Below are 19,593 nucleotides of genomic sequence, written 5' to 3' on the forward strand. Positions count from 1 at the left end.
CACATTGAATATTAGGAATTCAAAATACCAGAACACAGGTCAGGAAAATCTTGGTCTTCAAAGTGACATCTTTTCCCTTTAACAAAAACAGGTTCTCTTTCTGGTATTCTCTGTTTTTCGGCAAGATCATCTGATATCATTAATTAACCACATCCCTCATTCCACATCCTCTTCTAAATCCTGCTCGAATTACTGGAAATTATCTGTCCTTGTACTGCTTTAACTGGTTTTGAATTATCTTCAGCAAAATTTTACTTGAGATATTATTTTTCAATCATTTCTGCATTCTGTAGGGTCACGTTTTTTCAAAGTAGGCACCAAAAAATCTCTTCCAGTTGGTTGGTCACTTAGTTGTCTTCCAAATATTTTGGTATAGCAAGCGCCTGTAACATTTCAGTTGGTATTCTATCAGTTCTGCCTTGTCTTGTTTTCCTATAGCACCTTCAGTGCACCTTGGATTTCAGTGCACCTTGGAAGGATTTCTTCCTTCTCTTTTTTTGTTTTCAGGAGAGAGCACGAATGCAGTCCCCACTACCACAAACTATGCAGTCGAGTTCCCCATGGGGAAATCACAGGAGTCAGCACATGCAGGTGCAATGGACAAGCCTCGCCCTGGGAAAACCACTTTCATGATCATGGTATCTCCCCTGCCAGGTAAGTACTGGATTTCTTCCTTCTCTACCACCAGTTCTGGGTCACACACTACCTCTTGAAATAGTTGAATGCTCACCAATTCCTTTTGGTAGAGGGGTTGTGTATTTATTCCACCTTCTTTTGATGCTTCATGTGCCAGCCAGTATTTTTCCATTAGGATTATTTAATATTGAAACTCAAGGATTAAAGTTTTCCTTCCATTCTTTAATCTTGAGAAATGGTGAAAGTGCTCTTCCTTTTTATTTTTGCTCCAGGGACTTGCACATTTCATTAATATTCTTTCTATTCCTTCTCAGACTCCCCTTTGAAATGTTCTGGTCAGCTCATCACTTTTTTCATTTGTATTCACTACTCTATAATTCAACAAAAGTTTCAGAGTCTCTTTTGATACTTATTTTGTTCTTTTATTTCTTTGCTGTTTTGTTAATTACATCTTGCTTTCTTCACGTATGAAATATTTGAGGTCATCCCACAACCCATCTGTACTTCTATCATTAGTGTTCACTGCATCAAATCTGTTCTTGAAATGGTATCTAAAGTATGCTATGAGCAATTGGTTCTCTGCTCTATAGTTAAACCCTGGTCTATTTGGCTAATGATATTGAAATTATCCATTGTCTCTGTCACAGTTGTGGTTCATTTGATTAATGTGCATTTCAACTGGAGAAGTTTGCATGCACAGTCATCATTGATGTTGTTGAAACAAATCAAAACATATTTGCAGTGAATAAATATTTGGTCTTTCCACTGTGTCATAAGGCTGGAAATCAACAAAAGGAAGATGAAGAAAATAAGAGCAACCAATTGGAGGACGAATAACTCTCTACTGCAAAAGGAGTGCGTACTGGCAGAGATCCGAGATGAAATTAAGAAATTTCTAGAAACCAATGAGAATGAGCACACTATGTACCAAAACTTATGGGACGCAGCAAAGGCAGTCATCAGAGGAAGTTTCATAGCAATACATGCACACCTGAGAAAGGAAGAGAGACTCATGATTGATATGTTGACAAAAAATTTACAGAAACTAGAGCAGAGCCAGCAGGGCAATCTTACTAATAGCAAAAGAAAAGAAATTATAAAAAATCAGGGCTGAGATTAAAGAGAGGGAAAATAAGAAAACTGTAGAAAAAAATTAATGCTGCTAAAAGTTGGTTCTTTGAAAGAATAAACAGAATCAACAGACCGCTAACAAACCTAACCAAAGAAAGGAGGGAACAAATTTCAATAGCAAGAATAAGCGATGAAAAAAGGGGCATCACAACAGACCCCAATAAAATCAAAAGGATAATTACACAGTACTATCAAGGATTGTACTCCAATGAATTCAACAACTTGGAGGACATGGACAAATTCTTGGAAAACAATCCCTCCCTAGACTATCCTCAGTGGATGTCAAGAATCTCAACAGACTCATAGCAATAGAAGAAATAGACAAGGTTATCAAGGGATTACCAACAAGAGATTAGTATTAAGGTAGCAGAAGGATATTGGGCCTCCACTCAAGCACTCTCTCAATGCAAGAATACTTTTTTTCTATTAAATTGGCATTCTATGATGCTCACCTTCCTGACACAACCACTGAAGACAAAGCGGGTGAATAAGCAAATGTGTTGAAGAAAGTTGATGGTGACTGGTTATAAAAAGATATCACATCTGGGGTCTTAAAGGCTTAAAGGTAAACAAGCAGCCATCAAGCTCAGAAGCAACAAAGCCCACGTGGAAGAAGCACACAAGCCTATGCGATCACGAGGTATTGAAGGGATCAGGTATCAGGCATCATCAGAACAAAAAATCATATCATAGGGAGTGCAGACTGGAGATCCAAAGCCCATTTGTAGGCCACTGGACATCCCCTTACAGAAGGGTCTTGGGGAGGACACGAGCCAGTCAGGGTGCAATGTAGCAACGATTAAACATACAACTTTCCTCTAGTTCTTAAATGCTTCCTCCTCCCAAATATCATGATCCCAATTATACCTTGCAAATCTGGCTAGACCAGAGGATGTACACTAGTACAGACAGGAACTAGAAACATAGGAAATCCAGGGCGAATGATCCCTTCAGGACTAGGGGTGTGAGTGGCGATACTGGGAGGGTAGAGGGTGAGTGGTTTGGAAGGTGGGGACCAATTACAAGGATCTACATGTGACCTCCTCCCTGGGAGATGGACAACAGAGAAGTGGGTGAAAGGAGATGTCGGACAGGGCAAGATATGACAAAATAATAATTTATAAATTATCAGGGGTTCTTGATGGCGGGGGAGTAGGGAGAGAGGGGAAAAAACAAGGAGCTGATGCCAGGGGCTTAGGTGCAGAGCAAATGTTTTGAGAATGATGAGAAGGGCAATGAATGTACAAATATGCTTTACACAATTGATGTATTTATGGATTGTGATAAGAGCTGTATGAGTCCCTAATAAGACAAATATTTGGTCTTTATAATTCTATCGCAATGTAATTAATAAATGTATAATCAAAATGCAAGAATAATTACTAGTCATTAGAATGTGAACCTTGGAATCCAAGAGAAAGAGTAAGTAGTTGGAAAATACAGCCTCAGAAATTGAAACACAGAAGATTGCATGAATGTTTTTGACTGACTCATTAATAAAGTAGAAACAGCAAAGGCAAGACTGAAAGGACAAACTGATCTATGTTGGAAGAAGTAAGGTCAGAGTGCTCATTAGAAGCAAGGATGGCAAGATTTCATCTTATACACTTTAGATATGTATTCAGGAGCGACCAGTCCCTTGAGAATGATGTCATGTTTGCTAAAATGGAAGGGCAGGGAAAAAGAGGAAAGCCCTCAGGATATGGATGGACACAGGGACTGCATCAATGGGCTCAGGCATAGGAACAATTGTGAGGACGGCACTGAACCGTGCAGTGCTTCATTTTATTGGGCATGGTGGTCACTATGGATCACAGTTGACTCAATGGCACCTAACAACAACATACTAAAATTAACTTAGTTTCAGTCAAACCAGAAGTAGTTGTTATTTGAATTAAGCAGGCATATTCTGACACAGGTCATTTGCTCACAGTATTTTAGGGTCCCATAGCCCTACAGGGAACAACACTGGAGACACAGTGTGGGAATTCCATGGGATCTGATCCCACCACACTGAGGAAAAACACTAAGGGGGTGCAACAGAACAGCAAGGTGAGCAGAGCAAGGAAGTCCAGGGGGGGTTCCAAAAATAGACTCGGGGGGCAGGACGTGGCCCCCATCAGACTCAACCCCCAAACACTCCTAAAGGTCAACAAACAGATCTTCAACTATTTACAGGCTTTTCTTCTTTTTGTCAGTGTTTTGTTGTTGTTGTTTTTTCTCTTGTTGCTTTGTTTGGTGCTGTCTTGTTTTTGTGCATATTGCTATCTCTGCAGGTCTATCTAGATAAGAGACTCTGAATAAGCAATCTGGAGGAGAAAACAATGGAATGGACGGTTCCCGGGGGACATGGGGGAGGGGAGGTGGGGGAAAGGAAGTGGTGTTAACAAACCCAGGGACAGAAGAACAACAAGTGATCCAAAATCACTGGCAAAGAAGGTGTAAGAAGTCTGGTAGGGCTTGATCAAGGGCAATGTAACTGAGAGGAATTACTGAAACCCAAATGAAGGCTGAGCATGACAGTGGGACAAGAGGAAGGTAAAAGAAAATAGAGAAAAGAACTGTTTGGGCCGTGTCTGGACCATAAGATGCTTCTGTCACTTTCTCTACTCTCCCTTCCCTCCCGGGAGTTCTTTCTGGCAATAAAATCTTTCTCAATGTCACCATTTCTGGCTAAATTTTATCTCCATTCTGTGCCTCCATTTTCCACCTCTCAAGAACTGGGAAGCAAAGGGCATTTACAGAAGTCTAAATATAGGCACGTACATATGTAAATATATTTATAAATGATGATGGGGAAATAGCTCTATGTGCATATATAGCAAATGGTCATTGGACCTCCACTCAAGTACCCCCTCAATGCAAGAACACTTTGTTCTATTACACTGGCATTCCATGATGCTCTCCATCCTGACACAATCACTGAAGACAAATGGGTGCATAAGCAAATGTGGTGAAGTAACCTGATGGTGCCTGGCTATCAAAAGATATAGCATCTGGGGTCTTACAGGAGTGAAGATAAACATGCAGCCATCTAGCTGAGAAACCAACAAAGCCCACTTGGAGGAAGCACACCAGCCTTTGTGATCATGAGGTGTCAATAGGATCAGGTATCAGGCATCAAAGAACAAAAGATCATATCATTGTGAATGAGAGGGACTGCTGAGTGGGGACCCAAAGTCCATCTGCAGGCAACTGTATATCCCTTTAAAGAAGGGTCTCTGCGAGGAGAGGATCCAGTCAGGGTGTAGTGTAGCAATGATGAAATATACAACCTTCCTGTAGTTCTTAAATGCTTCCTTCACACACACACCCACTGACTATCATTATCCCAGTTCTACCTTACAAATATGGCTAGACCAGAGGATGTACACTGGTACAGATAGAAACTGAAAACTCAGGGAATCAAGGACAGCTCATCCCTTAAGGACCAGTGAAAGTGGCAGTACCAGGAGGGTGGAGAGAGGGTAGGGTAGAAACAAAGAACTGATTACAAGGATCTATATATAACTCCCTTCCTGGGGGAGGGACAGCAGAAAAGCGGGTGAAGGAAGACATCGGACAGTGTAAGACATGACAAAATAATAATAATTTTAAAAATATCAAGGGTTCATTAGGGAGGGGGAAGCAGGGAGGGAGGGGAAACAATGAGGAGCTGATACCAAAAGCTCAAGTAGAAAGCAAGTGTATTGAGGATGATGATGGAAAAAAATGTACAAATGTGTTTGACACAATGGATGGATGGATGGATGGATTGTGATAAGAGTGGTATGAGTCCCCAATACAATGATTTTTTAAAAAGTTTAAAAGTATGTTTTAATTAGGGTTCATTCCGGGGATACCTCCTGCTGTGCTCCCAACTTTGTGTGCCCCAGATCGTGCAGCCACGTCGGATCAGCCTAACGGTGCTTGTAATTATGTTGCTCATAAATCTTAATTTCCATGTATCACTGTGATAGTAGGTTTCGTGTCTGCTTGCTCAGACAGAGATCCTCTCATGACGTGGTCTAACAAAATAATCCATTCTGGGAGTAATCGACCAGTATGGGGAAATAATGTGAAGTGCTTCTCTCCCTCAATCAGATCACAGGGTTCAGGTAATTCAAAGAAAATTTTCTGAAGGAGTGTAGCCTATTCTTGTGCAAATGTGTGTCGTAGGGAGGCTAACTCACTGTTTGCTGGTCCAAATCCTGCATCTGGCTCATAGGCCCACCATCTTGCTTGCCAACGCTGTCCACGGCCGGGCACATTGCCTGTTGTCCCTGGATTCATTTGACTCTGCATCCACAAGCCTGAGTTGCTTCTTGGTTCATCTTCATCTTAACTTCCTGCTTCTGCAGTCCCAGCAGACATCTGACCTATGGAATTGAACCAAATGGGATTTAACTGCTTTTACAACTGTAGGAGACACCTCTTTAAAATATCATTCTTCCTTTGTTTACATATGCTTCAATGAGTTTGCTTCTCTAAAGGACCCTTCCTAATAAAATCATTCTTATCCTTTAATTACTACTTCAGACTTAAAAATTATTGATGTAGGTTCGCATATACTAATTACCACAATATTGTACCTAAAACATCAGAAAATGTGATAAAATCAGCAACTATAAAAGCACAGGGAGCAAGGAAAAAAACAATACCTGTTTACAGAGTATGCAGATGAAACCATAATTGAAATCGATAGAAATGATGGTTCTGACCAGAGCATGGCAGAAAGTTAAAAAAAGAAAATTAGCACAGTTTAGCCAAATCATTATATTGACACTATAGGACATTTAAAAATGAAAAATAATAAATTGCTACTTAAACATCGTCCATTTTAATGTCACCTCCTCTGAGAGCATCCCATGGTGTATAGTCTGTCCACCACTGTCCGGACACACAAGGCACAGTGTGGGAAGGTGGGAGGTCGGGGAGGCACCACATGAGTACTGCGTTCATTTATGTAGCACTCTCCTGTCTGTTCTGCATACACTAGCGGGAGTGACAGAACTTGTGGGAGGCTCAGCCATGGCCTTGTATCCACCACCAGGATCTGTCAATCAGTCGAAACAGACCCTGTGTGATACGCAGTGCTCCCCTGAAACATACACACCAGCCATTTGCCCCTTTAGATTAATACTATGACAGCGAATCCCTCTTTTTATTATTAAACTCTGGTTGCCCTGGACTTATTTAAATGTCTCCCATCTGCTTTGTGGCTTTTTTCTATGTGCCATCTCATAGAGTACTCAAGTGGTTCAAAACGTGAACGTACTGGCTGCTGACAGAAAGATTGAAGGTTCAAATCTACCCACCTAAAGAAAAAGCTGCCACTGGCAAGTCTCTGGGGCACATTTCTACTTTGTCAGCATGAGCTCAATGGCAACTAGTGACTCTTACTGACTTGGGACATGGCAATGTGAATATATATATATATATATATGTATATATATATATGTATATATATATATATCTTAGAGAGAGGCTTATATAGTGATAAGGAATACAACAGCAAATTGGTCCACTCAACAGTCCAGAGCTCAGTCCAGCTTACTTCATGTAAGTAATATACTTTCCTATACGACTTTAGTTAATATACTAAAGGTCTTTCCAACTCACACAGCCACTTGTTCAAAACCCACACAGTGGGAAGTGGGAAGCTGAAGTGGTGAGGTGTAGCCAGTAGCCCAGTGTGGCGAAGCAGGCCGCGGTGGAGCCACACTACATAGCCTCACAATATAGTGATACCAAATGGCGGGCTGGAAGTGCAGTATTGGCCCACAGGCCAGACACAGCAGGGTGGGGTGGTGTCTCAGCATGGAGCAACATGGCACAGAAACACAGTCCACCATGACTCACGGGTTGCCTTGTCCAGGTAGAGCAGACCACTGCACCACCCACAGCACGTGGCTGAAGCAGGCAGCGTGGAGATCCAATCACCAGGGAGAGAGAGGAAGAGTGCCGCTTCACCGAGCCATTTATCTCTGTTTCCCTCCAATCAAGCTACAACCAGATTAAACTCTACCAACATGTTCCTACAGAGCCTAGTTGGCACAATAAACTTAACTATCACTGCCCATAACTGGGCTATTTACATTCTTGCTTCAATTCTGTTGAGCTACTGAATGCATGGCCAAGGTTCTCAATTTCCCGAGAGGTGAATGCATTCAGATTGATCCAGTAGACAGGTCCTGATGATGCCATCCACTAGCCAGTGCTTTCTGAGTGACCAGCTTGCTCTTTAGAAACTGTTCAGGGCTTGGTCAATGACCCAAGGCTTAATCCCAACACTGCCAAAGATGGAGATGTTCACCTGAGGCCTGTAGGTTCCAAGGCTCCAGAAACTCTGGTTAAGACTCCAGGACGCCAGGTTCTCTTTTTGCTGCATATTTCTAGATTGGCAATAAGGAGTCTGTTCCTCGGGAAATGCCTTTGTACTACAGCCTGTCTGACTTCTCTAGATTTGACCCACAGTCACTAAAGAACTGGAAACCAGTGTTCTTCTGTGGCTCCGTCTGGCCCCAGTCCAACCTGGGTGATGGGGAATCCTAGCCAAAGCATGACCCATTCTCCCTTCCTACTCTAATACAGTTAAGACCTTTTCTGCGAGGGCATAGGAAAGTGACCAAAGTCTCTTATGTCTGGTGTGTTAGGTCAGGTTAACTAGAGAAAGAAATCCAGAGACATTCATTTGTGTGTAAGAGAGAGTTTTATATCAAAGAGTAATTGTATGTTAAGAAAACATCCCAGGCCAGTCCATATCAAGTCCTTATATCTGATATTAGCCCATCTGTCCAATATTAGTCTAAAAATTCCTCTTCAGAATTATGCAGCACATGCAATGATGCCAAATACAGGAAGATCACAGGCTGGTGGGTAAAAAGTCTTGGGAATCCAGTGTTGGTGGAAGCATCTCAGGGCTCTGGCTGCCATCAGCATGACTTGAAGTGGCTTGTAGCAGTAAGGTGAGGCAGAGAGGGAGTATGCGGCCCATCTCCAAAGAGAGAGGAAGTTCCCAAAATCCTCATGGGAAGGCTATGCCCACAAGGAGTCATCATCAGGCTGTGTGTGACCTGACTGACAGGCTAGACTCCATCCCTTCCTTCTTAATAGCCTCAAGCTGACAGAAGATTATGTAACTACCACATCCTGGCATTTCTCCTCTTAGGAAACAGTAAAGACCTTTGCTCCAAATGCATCGTAGACCCTATAAAGGGCCCAGTGTCTAGAGCTGAGAGCCCCTCAACCTCTAGCCCATCTACGGCCTCCCAAGTTCCAAAGGCCCCTGCATAGGGTACAAAGTGCCATGTGTGTTGGCATTTGGGGTCACTGGGCAAAGGAATGCCTTACTAGAAATAGCCCTGCACAAAGGTCGTGCTATTATTGTAGACATACAGATCCTAACAGTGCTCGGTCCTATGTGCAAGCCCCAAGAGGAGAGTAGTCCGTTAGAGTGTCTACAACTGCTAACTGAAGATTGAAGCCGCCTAGCCGGAAGGCTTAGCAGCAAAATATTGCTGTTACTGGTCAAGAATCCTGTTTGTGCCTGAATGTGGCAGAAGCCATCAAGTTACGAGTAATACTGAGCCACGATTGCCATCCCCAGGATCACCTCAACCCCATTCACCATGGGCCCCTCAGTGGATAACAATCCCTCCCAAGAGAGCAGGAAGGATATGGACCAAACCCCTCTTTGCGACCATATGTCACATAAGTAGCCATAACAGCTCACTGTGGCCTGTATCTCCAATTATTTGGGTCCATATTCCTTCAGGATGGAATGACAGGCAGGAAGATTAGGGATAAGGGGGCTGATTCCACCAAATGTCTATGCTAACTGATGTGGGAAACAGAACGATTTCTCCCAAGTTGATTCCCCCAAATATATGCCAAACTTAGCTGCTTGCCACACATGGCAGATGACTATACACTTGGAGGTCAACAGAAGTAGGTGAGGGGTTCTTCTCCCTAAGGGTTATCAGCCATCCAGAGCAAGCAGACACCACTGTTTATCCAACAAGTAGGACACCACCTCCCTTTTTTGAAGATTGTAGTTGACTGTTCATTGTAGGAGACTCCAGAGAGATCTAGCCCACCCAAGGGTGACCAAGGTTAGGCCACCATCATGAATCTAAGGTCTGCCCATCTTTTCATATGTATACCTCTAATCCCTCCCCTTCCTATGTGCACACCCCTAGCTCAGCCCCTTCCTGTCACACTTATACCTATTGTACATCCCATTCCTATGTGTATGCCTCTTGTACTGTCCCTTCCTGTGATGTGTGGTTACCTGTAATCACGCCCCCCCCCCCTCAATTATAAGCTGTAGTTAGCAATAAACGGGGGTCTCTGCACCACCTCACCTTGGCCCACACTGTGCATGGACCTGGCTGGTAAGATCATGGCCATCCAGGAGGATAGCATGCTACCATGAAATGTGTCTGACTTCTTAATTTTATTTTCTCTCCTATCTCTCTCATGCTCTATGACTTTATTTTAATCTGTATATATCTCAACCGTACAAGTGTGCTTACTGACCCTGTGATTAGTTGTGGGGGCTGACCTTTCCCCCACAAACTGAAAATTAGCTGGCCATGACACCTACCTGATAAAAACAGAAACAGGTAAACCCTATGACACTGATCCCAGATGTTTGTGTGAGCAACATATCAAATGAAACTAACCAGTCCTATTTTGCCCCCACCAGCACTTGGTTTGCATAAAACAATCACATGTTGACCTGCTAATTGCAAGGTGTGCAGTTCAAAACAACTAAATATCCAGTAGGAGATGGCTGTGTGTTCCACTCTAGTCAGGAGTTACAGTCTCAAACTCACAGCGGCAGTTCCACCCTGTTATGTAGTGATCACTATGAGTCAGCATCCACTTGGTGGCAGTGAGTTTGGTTTGGTGTTTTGTTTTAAAATAATACTTCAGTAACATTGAAAGACTCTAGCAACACAAAATTGCTTCTTGCTTTATTCCCATATTCAAGCACACAAAACACATCTTTTCTCCCTCTTATTCGTCCTTTCCCACACTTGATTCTGGTCGTAATTGTTAGTCAGAAAATGGCAAGGTAAAAAGGTGATATTGGAGAGAAACTGGCAAGAATCACTCACACAAAAGATGTAGACCTACTTCCTCATCCTCTCCAGCACAAAGTTAAGGTGAAGGGCAGACCAACACACTTCCTTATCAAAGGAGATCAGGTAATGAAAAAGCTGGGTGGAAAAGACAAGATATTTAAACTACCCCCACAGTGACTGAATACTTTTTGAATCTGAGATAAGGACCCCGCTTGAATTCTGGAGACCTGGGATATGCCCTCCTGAAAGGAGAGAGGAACACTGTAGAGGCGCAACCAACAGCAAAAGACACACCAGAAAGCCAGCCGTACGTGGGAAGTCAGCCAATAGCCAATATAAGGTCCAGCATTCCGTTTTCCCGGGACTTTTAGACAAGCCAAGGACCCTTTGGACTTCTTTTCTCCCACTCTTGTCTGAATTTTCTTCCTCGTCTGAAATATTTCTTGCCAGTGGAACAAGAACCGAGGAGTGAAGAGGCTTGAAACTCTGGGTTTCCTCCCGGTAACAACATCGTTTTCAAAAATCTAATATCACAAAGAATAAGAAAGCACAATAAAAACCATGACATTCTCTTTAATTCAAAAGTAACTCTTCTCAGCTATGTTAACGGTTGAAAGTGTAAACGTCTTAATTAAAAATAAAACTTATGTGAATGTCATTTTGTTCCCCAAATAATTCTATCACAGCAAATAAAGCAACAAACTTCGATGTTTATCAACGTTGCTTAGCAATAGGTACAATAGATTCCTCTTTCATCTTGCATCTTACTCAGAGGGGTACCACATACCCGAGAAACCTCTTTACTCTGGGGAAGTGTGCACATATTTTAAAGAAAAATAGCATTTGGTTTAAAAATGAGGAAAGCACAGATTCTTTAACCAAACTAGATACAGAATTTATTGAATAGCCGGGCACCTGTGGGCAATCCTTCTTTAAGCATTCGCAAAATAGCTTTCATACTTAGGACGTTACTGCTGTGACGCAGTAAATCTGGAAACTAGAAGATAGACTAGCACGCAAAGGTGGTGGGGGAGGGAAGGAACAAGGAAAATGCTCCGCGCATGCGCTCAGCGGCAGCCTATCACCCAGCCGCGCTGTATCGATGGTCGGCGCGTCTTGAAAGAGCGTCGTCACGTCGACAGGGAACTCTAGGACTCCTGCGTGGAAAGCGAGTCCAGTATATAAGGCACGCGCAGGCGCGCCTCGCTCCTTTCCGCTGTCGTGCTTGGCCCGAGAGGAGGTCTGAGGTTGAGCTCCAGCCGCAGCCATGGGCCGCCGCCCCGCTCGCTGTTACCGGTACTGTAAGAACAAGCCTTATCCCAAGTCTCGTTTCTGTCGAGGTGTCCCCGATGCCAAGATTCGCATCTTTGATTTGGGTCGGAAGAAGGCGAAAGTGGATGAGTTCCCGCTCTGTGGGCACATGGTGTCTGACGAATACGAGCAGCTCTCCTCAGAGGCCCTGGAGGCCGCCCGTATTTGTGCCAACAAATACATGGTGAAAAGTTGCGGCAAAGATGGCTTTCACATCCGCGTGCGACTCCATCCGTTCCACGTCATCCGCATCAACAAGATGTTGTCCTGCGCTGGCGCCGACAGGCTCCAGACCGGCATGAGAGGCGCCTTCGGGAAGCCCCAGGGCACTGTGGCCAGAGTGCACATCGGCCAAGTGATCATGTCCATCCGCACCAAGGTTCAGAACAAGGAGCACGTGATCGAGGCCCTGCGCAGAGCCAAGTTCAAGTTCCCTGGGCGCCAGAAGATCCACATCTCCAAGAAGTGGGGCTTCACCAAGTTCAATGCTGAAGAATTTGAAGACCTGGTTGCCACGAAGCGCCTCATTCCTGATGGCTGTGGAGTAAAATATATCTCCAGTCGTGGTCTCCTGAGCAAGTGGCAGGCCCTGCATTCCTGAGGACTGGGAGAACTGTTCTCGTTGGGCCAGGCTGGGCTGATTTATGGCTACCGATACTGATAGTTTTTTCTGGCGAAGAATAAAAATTTGTATTTTGAAACAGTACTGGAGAAATATTTTCTTTTTTACTAATACTAAAAATTTTTAATTGCAAATGGTACTTTAGTTGTTTAAGAATGAAGCCATTTGTGTGAAATGTATAGTGAAATCTATTAATATTCTGATCCAAAGGCTTTCACCTGCCATGGTCTAGGGAAATAATTTTGTAGTAAGGTCATGAATTATGCATGTATCAATATCTTGAGTAAAAATTTGAGAAAGTCAAAGGTTTATATATATGGGGAAGTTATAAAAAGTTGAATTTTTAAATTAAAGATAGTCTAGAGCCCTGGTCACATCAGGGTAGTGGTTACTCGTTGGGCTGTGATCTGGAAAGTCAACAGTTCAAACCCACCAGCGGCTATAGGAGGAAAGCCGGGTTTCCTACTCCTGCAGTTAACAGTCTCAGAAAATCAGGGACAGTAGTATTTTGTCCTATGGAGGTCGCTTTGAATAGGTATCGATTCCATGGCATTTTTTGGGGGGGGGGGTATTTATTTTGAGTAATATTTCAAACAGCACCCTTTAGGAATGAAGTCTTATTACCAAATTTGCCTAGACATTTTTATAATGTGTAGTATGTTGTTGGAGTTAGCTATCACAACTATCTGCCTTAAGGCAGTTGAGTATCACTACTAAAGGTTCCCCCAGGCATATTATTTCACACCTGGGGAATACTGTTCTTTATTTCATCACAGAAAGTTGTAAGTTGGAAATGGTCATAGTGCCTGTATTGGGCTGCAGTAGAGTCGAGAGAAAATGATAAAAATCAGCTATCTGCTGTATTAGGACCCTCCAGAATTTGCAATTGTAGGTGTTCATACTATGGTTACATCAATCAGATACTGATTTATTTAACAAACTGCATAACTAAAGTTTCTGAAATTGTATTTAGGTTGGTTTAGTCTTGAATTTCCAGTAATTTCACAGCTCCACTCATTCCCAGAGTTAATGCATGAAGTGAAAACAGAAGTTCTAGACCGCATAGGGACAAACGGCTGTCACGTTAGTAAACATCCTCACACTTCATTCTGCCCTAATGCTTTCAGGTTCTTGCTGTGAAAATAGATTCCGTTTACATATCTTTAAGCTAGGTTCCTGTTTTAAGCTATAGTGTTTCTCAAACTGTATCACCTTGAGAAAGATTACCTAGTAAATAGTAACAAGAATTTTACTGATTTAGTGACTTGAAAAACTATATTTTCTACCAAGTAGGTCTATACCATGTCGAGACCTCAATGCACAAAGAAACTACCAAAAAGTGTAACATGTATTCGGAGGATCCCTAGTGGTATAGAGCAGGGCTTAAATATTTTTCACTCTAGACCCCATTTTGCCTTAGGAATTTACAATATGGGCAAATTACTGCCAGAAACACCTTGGGGTTAATTAATATACATAAATTTTGAATTAGTATTTAGTCAGCGCATCTTCAGAAACTTTGCTGTTGCCAATTTTTTGCACTCCCACACAAGGTCATGACTTGGTTTAAGAAGCTTTGGAGAGGTACCCTGGTGGCATAGTGGATTAAGCATTGGGTTGGTTCACAAACTAATGGAGGATCAGGGGGATGAGGTTTTTTGCTACCATAAAATTTACAGAAGCTCTTGGAAACGTTTAAAGATAAAGTGCATACTTTTGGGATTTGTTCATCTTTCAGATTAACTGAAGAAAACATCTATACTCCACTAATGTGCTAAATGAATAGATCACAAAATTGAGATTTCATTTTGTTCAACAGGCTTTTTGTCCAAATAATTCAAAGACATCCTATGTCCTAAATTGGGCATTTTAGTTATTTTTCCTCACCAGAAAGGCAGTATCAGTGGCCTCTTTTAATTGGCAGTTGGGTCATGCCTTGCCCTTGCAAAACCACTCTACGTGAAGCAGACAGGAAAAGTCTTTTCTCCAATGCAAGGAAAACAACGGGTCAGTAACAAAGTCAGAGGCGTGGGTGTTTTAGGACATTCTTGAAAACAGGCTTCAGTAGCCCTACAATCGTTTTTTTTTTTTATGGAACGCTTCATGAATTTGCGTGTCATCCTTAGCAGGGGCCATGTGAATCTTCTCTGTATCGTTCTAATTTTTGTATACATGCTGCCGAAGAGAGCACAGCCCTATAATCTTATATGAACCATTTTCTTCCTCTTTCATAACTGCAGTCACTGTCCTAATACTCTTCTATTCTTTTTTAAAAATTATTTTATTAGGGCCTCATACAATTCTTATCACAATTCATACATACATCCATTGTGTTAAACACATTTGTACATTTGCTGCCCTCATCATTCTCAAAATATTTGCTTTCTACTTGAGCACTTAATATCAGGTCCTCACTTTCCCACTCCCTCCCCCTCCCTCCTCCCTCATGAACCCTTGATAATTTATAAATTATTATTTTGTCATATCTTACACTGTCAGACATCTCCACCCACTTTTCTGTTGTCCAACCCCTAGGGAAGAGGTTATTTGTAGATCCTTGTAATCGGTTTCCCCTTTCCAACCCACCCTTCCTCCACCCTCCCGGTATCACCACTCTCACCACTGGTCCTGAGGGACCATCTGTCCTGGATTCCCTGTGTTTCCAGTTCCTATCTGTACCAGTGTACATCCTCTGGTCTAACCAAATTTATAAGGTAGAATGGGGATCATGATAGTGGGGGGAGGAAGCATTTAAGAACTAGAGGAATGTTGTATGTTTCATCATTGCTACACTGTACCATGACTGAAACTGTTCTGTAAGGGGGTGTCCAGTTGCCTACAGATGGGCTTTGCTTCTCCACACTGCACTCACCCTCATTTACGATGATATGATATTTTGTGCTTTGATGCCTGATACCTGATCCCTTCTACACCTCATGGTCACCCAGGCTGGTGTGCTTCTTCCATGTGGGCTTTGTTGCTTCTGAGCTAGATGGCCGCTTGTTTATCTTCAAGCCTTAAAGACCCCAGATGCTATATCTTTTGATAGCTGAGCACCATCAGCTTTCTTCATCACATTTACTTTCACACACATTTGTCCTCAGCAATAGTGTCGGGAAGGTGTGCATCATGGAATGTCAATTTAATAGAACAAAGTGTTCTTGCATTGAGTAAGTATTGAGTGGAGGTCCAATGTCCATCTGCTGCCTAATACTATCTATTCTGCAAATACTTTTTCTTTGTGTGTTTGTGTAAGATCAACTTTCATTGGTACAGATCTATTTTGAATGAGCTTTCAAAATAATAGAATGTTTGGTCTCGCAAGTACACCTCTTTAAACCACTTTCGAACTCTCAATGATCTTACGGCCAAGTTCTTTGGACAAATCATAAGTGTAAACGATAAGGGTAAAAATCTCTTCGATAAATGCTAATTGATCAAACGGGGTCTTCTAATGCATTTGAAAACCACTCTCTGGGGCTGCTGCTCTGACCTAGGGAGTTCTCAGGAACACCTTGGCTTCTTCGAGGGCCACAGAGATCCTGTCGTCTGCATCATTGTGCTGCTGCTCCGGACAGTCCTAGTTGTCTTCCCAGACACCAAACTCCTAGCCTGGTCCTCACTCTCAAGCCAGAAGCCTTCATGGGGCTTGGTTGCTCCCCAGGGCTGGGACCCACTAACAGGGCCCCCGCATCAGCCATTGGCTAAGCCTCAGGCTCCTCCTCCATTGGTTCTTCCAGTGATGCGTGCTGGTGCATAAGCAGTTTAGGACAGCCCCGGTTCCCCGCTGCCTTCCTCCGACTCAAGCTGCTCAAATGCAAGCAAAGCCTTTTCAGCAACATCAGGAATCTGTTCGTTTTTTTCATTTATATTCTTCACGCCATGATTTGCGGGGCAAAAAGTGAGGCTTTCTACTACTGTCCAAAGTTACGGTCTCAGAACTGCACAGGGGCAGTTCCACCCTGTCCTCTTTAAGGGCGCCATGAATTGGAATCAACGTGATGGCAGTGAGTCATGACTTTGTTTTTTCCAGAATTTTTCATTCGGCTCTAAAAAAGTAACAAAGGGCTTAAGTGGAGAGCAAATGCTTTGAAAATGATTAGGGCAAAGAATGTATGGATGTGCTTTATGCAATTGATGTATGTATATGTATGGATTGTGATAAGAGTTGTAGGAGCCCTAATAAACTGTAAAAAAAAAACAAGTAACAAGAAAACAGTACTAATAGTTTAATTACATGAGTCTGCTATTTCAAAACTTTTATTCAAATGGGTTTTTGTTATGGGAACATCATATGCATATATTTATATACTACTACTATAAAATAAAGCTAACTTTCAGGCAAATGTTTCACAATAAAATTATCTGATTTCCTTGGTGGAATCACCATGAAAATTGTGGCCAAGTGAACAAAAACTTAATTTGGCGATTTACCTACTGTATCAATTTGTGTTTTAAAATAATATTCCATAATAATCATACATGACTACTATATCATTTCTACTAATGCTTAAAGTGTGGAATTATCATAAACTTATTTAGTCTGAAATCTTAAATAAATAAACCCATAACATTTATAGGCACTTTATTCAGTAACTTCAGTAACTTTGAACTGACTGCCTTGATCTGTTTAGGAGGACTTTCTGGTTCTCAGCAAATTCCAGCTTGTGATGGTCTTGCCTCCTGTTTGTCGGCCCTACAGCTATGGGAGTCAGCAAAGTCTTCAGCTTGCCCCTGACCCAGTCTTCCTTATTCAGTGTCCAACTCTCCCATGCACAGGAGGAAATGGAAAGTACCATGGTTTGGGTCAGGTGTACCTTAGTCCTCAAAGTAACATCCTTGCTTTTCAACACTTGCAAGAGGTCTTGTGCAGCAGATGTACCTGATGCCATGTGATCCCTTCACTGCTGCTTCCATGAGCATTATCAGGGACCCAAACAAGGTGAGATCCTTGACAACTGCCATCTTTTCTCTAGGTAAGAGGGCAAAACAACAACACAGACAAAAAACCAAACTCACTGCATGGAGTCTATTCTGACGCATAGAGACCTGAGAAATGGACCGCCTTTATCTGGTCACAGCCTTGCTATCACTGAGGAAAGTTTCATTAAAGGTGTGGCCTATTCAGTCTAAATTGAAAGTGTGTAGAAGCTAGCTCACTTCTGCAGCTGGATTTTGGATCCTGCATCTTGTTTGTTAAGCTCCTGTTACATCCCAGGTTCCTCAGAGACTGCTTCTCTTGGATTCATTCTTCCATCTCTGATTCATCTGACCCACAGGCTTGAACTACGCTTGACTTACCCACTAACTATGGGACTGTTGACTGATAAAAATAGTTTTCTGCATACATATACATACAAGCATCATTGATTTTGCTTCTCTAAAAAACAGCCTAAGACAATAATATTTAATGAATCAAACATTATGTTTATAACTTGAGAAAAGAACAAGTATCTCTATATTGATGAAATGTTCACATACGAGGAAAAAGAATTAGAATGTATTTATAGAAGTCCTGGTTAAACTCACTCTTTTCTTATTAGAATAATGTCCTGGAGGAGTCTTATAACAAAAAGTGCTTTGAAAAATTTAATGAAGCTTGTTATTACCAACTAAAAATAGAGGCATCATTCATGGAGACGTAATTTAACTCTGTAAAGATACTATTCTGACCCGCTGTCATCAAATGGATTCTGACTCACAACTTTAAGGGACAGAGAAGAACTTCCCAGTGGGGTTTCCAAGCCTCTACAACTTTTAAGGGAGGAGATGGCCCGGTTGTTCTGGCTCAGAGAGGCTGGAGGGGCTGATGCTCCGATGTTGTGGCTAGCAGCCCAGCACGCAACCCACTCTGGCCCCCGGGCTCCTTTGATGTGTTATGAGATCAGATAGATTTTCTTTATTAGATAAACTTTATTCATATCTTGAATATCTGCAGTGAGGTAAAATGGAACTTGGAAATGAGATCACTGTTATGTGTGGGAACCAGCCCCACATCCGGATGGGTTCGAAAAGCAGTTGTGTAATTGAGGGGTACATTAAAGAGACATGGGACAAGGCATGCAAGGGCTCATCTCTTACATGGCGACCAGAAACAGAATGAGGCAGCAATGTAGAAAGGCACACACACACACACACACAACATCTAAATTTTTTCATAGTTTGTTTTTAAATTTTTACAAAACAACCTTATCACATTCAGTGCACTCTCCACTACACTTAATTCATTTGTAATTTCTGTGGTTCCATTCTGGAAAACATTTTCCATACGCATCTGTTTGGATGATCGCACCTCTCTCGTTTTTCTCCCCTGACCTCTACTATGTCATCAAATCACTGTCCATTCATATCCCTCTGTATTTGTGGAAACAAAAAGAAGTCACACGGAGCAAGGTCAGGTGTGAAAAGTGGGTGGGATAAGAGAGGCATGTTGGTTTTTGCCCAAAACTGGCGCACTGAGATGGCTGTGTGAGCAGGTGCATTATTATGCTGGCAAGACCAGTTTCCCTTCTGCCACAAATCAGACCTTTTTTTGTTACACACTGTTACACAATCTTTTCAGAACCTCTAAAGAGAAAGCTTGATTAACAGTCTGATCTAGTGGAACAAGCCCCAAATGCACTATAAGCTGGCATTTTCACCCATTCAGGAAGTTGGCAGACATCCAGAATGAAGTTTTGTTATCAATTGACATTTCATCTTTTTTGAAATGAGAAAACCACTCAAACATTTCAGTGTTTTTTCCATAGTGTTGACCTTATAAGCTGTGTTCAACATCACAACAGTTTCAGCGGCATTTTTCCTGAACAGGAAACAAAATTT

General features: G+C 42.2%; 1 protein-coding gene and 2 non-coding genes across 3 annotated transcripts; 1 reads left to right on the plus strand and 2 right to left on the minus strand.

Annotated features, from left to right (window-relative positions):
- Nucleotides 1-504: 504 nt before the first annotated feature.
- LOC142426885 (U1 spliceosomal RNA) lies at nt 505-662 on the minus strand. Its single transcript, XR_012779770.1, has one exon. It is a non-coding gene; the product is annotated as a U1 spliceosomal RNA (small nuclear RNA).
- Nucleotides 663-12,060: 11,398 nt separating this feature from the next.
- On the plus strand, nt 12,061-12,819 carry RPL10L (ribosomal protein L10 like). Its single transcript, XM_075531688.1, has one exon. The coding sequence runs from the start codon at nt 12,106-12,108 to the stop codon at nt 12,748-12,750; it is 645 nt and encodes a 214-aa protein (XP_075387803.1). The 5' UTR covers nt 12,061-12,105; the 3' UTR covers nt 12,751-12,819.
- Nucleotides 12,820-14,856: 2,037 nt separating this feature from the next.
- Nucleotides 14,857-14,962, minus strand: LOC142427024 (U6 spliceosomal RNA). Its single transcript, XR_012779867.1, has one exon. It is a non-coding gene; the product is annotated as a U6 spliceosomal RNA (small nuclear RNA).
- Nucleotides 14,963-19,593: the final 4,631 nt, after the last annotated feature.

Source organism: Tenrec ecaudatus, chromosome 14, assembly GCF_050624435.1.
Source record: "Tenrec ecaudatus isolate mTenEca1 chromosome 14, mTenEca1.hap1, whole genome shotgun sequence".
In the NCBI taxonomy this organism is placed as follows: Eukaryota; Metazoa; Chordata; class Mammalia; order Afrosoricida; family Tenrecidae; genus Tenrec; species Tenrec ecaudatus.

Bases quoted from the DNA above. Each gene is read 5' to 3' on its own strand.
- RPL10L (XM_075531688.1), top strand. From the start codon at position 12,106: ATGGGCCGCCGCCCCGCTCGCTGTTACCGGTACTGTAAGAACAAGCCT.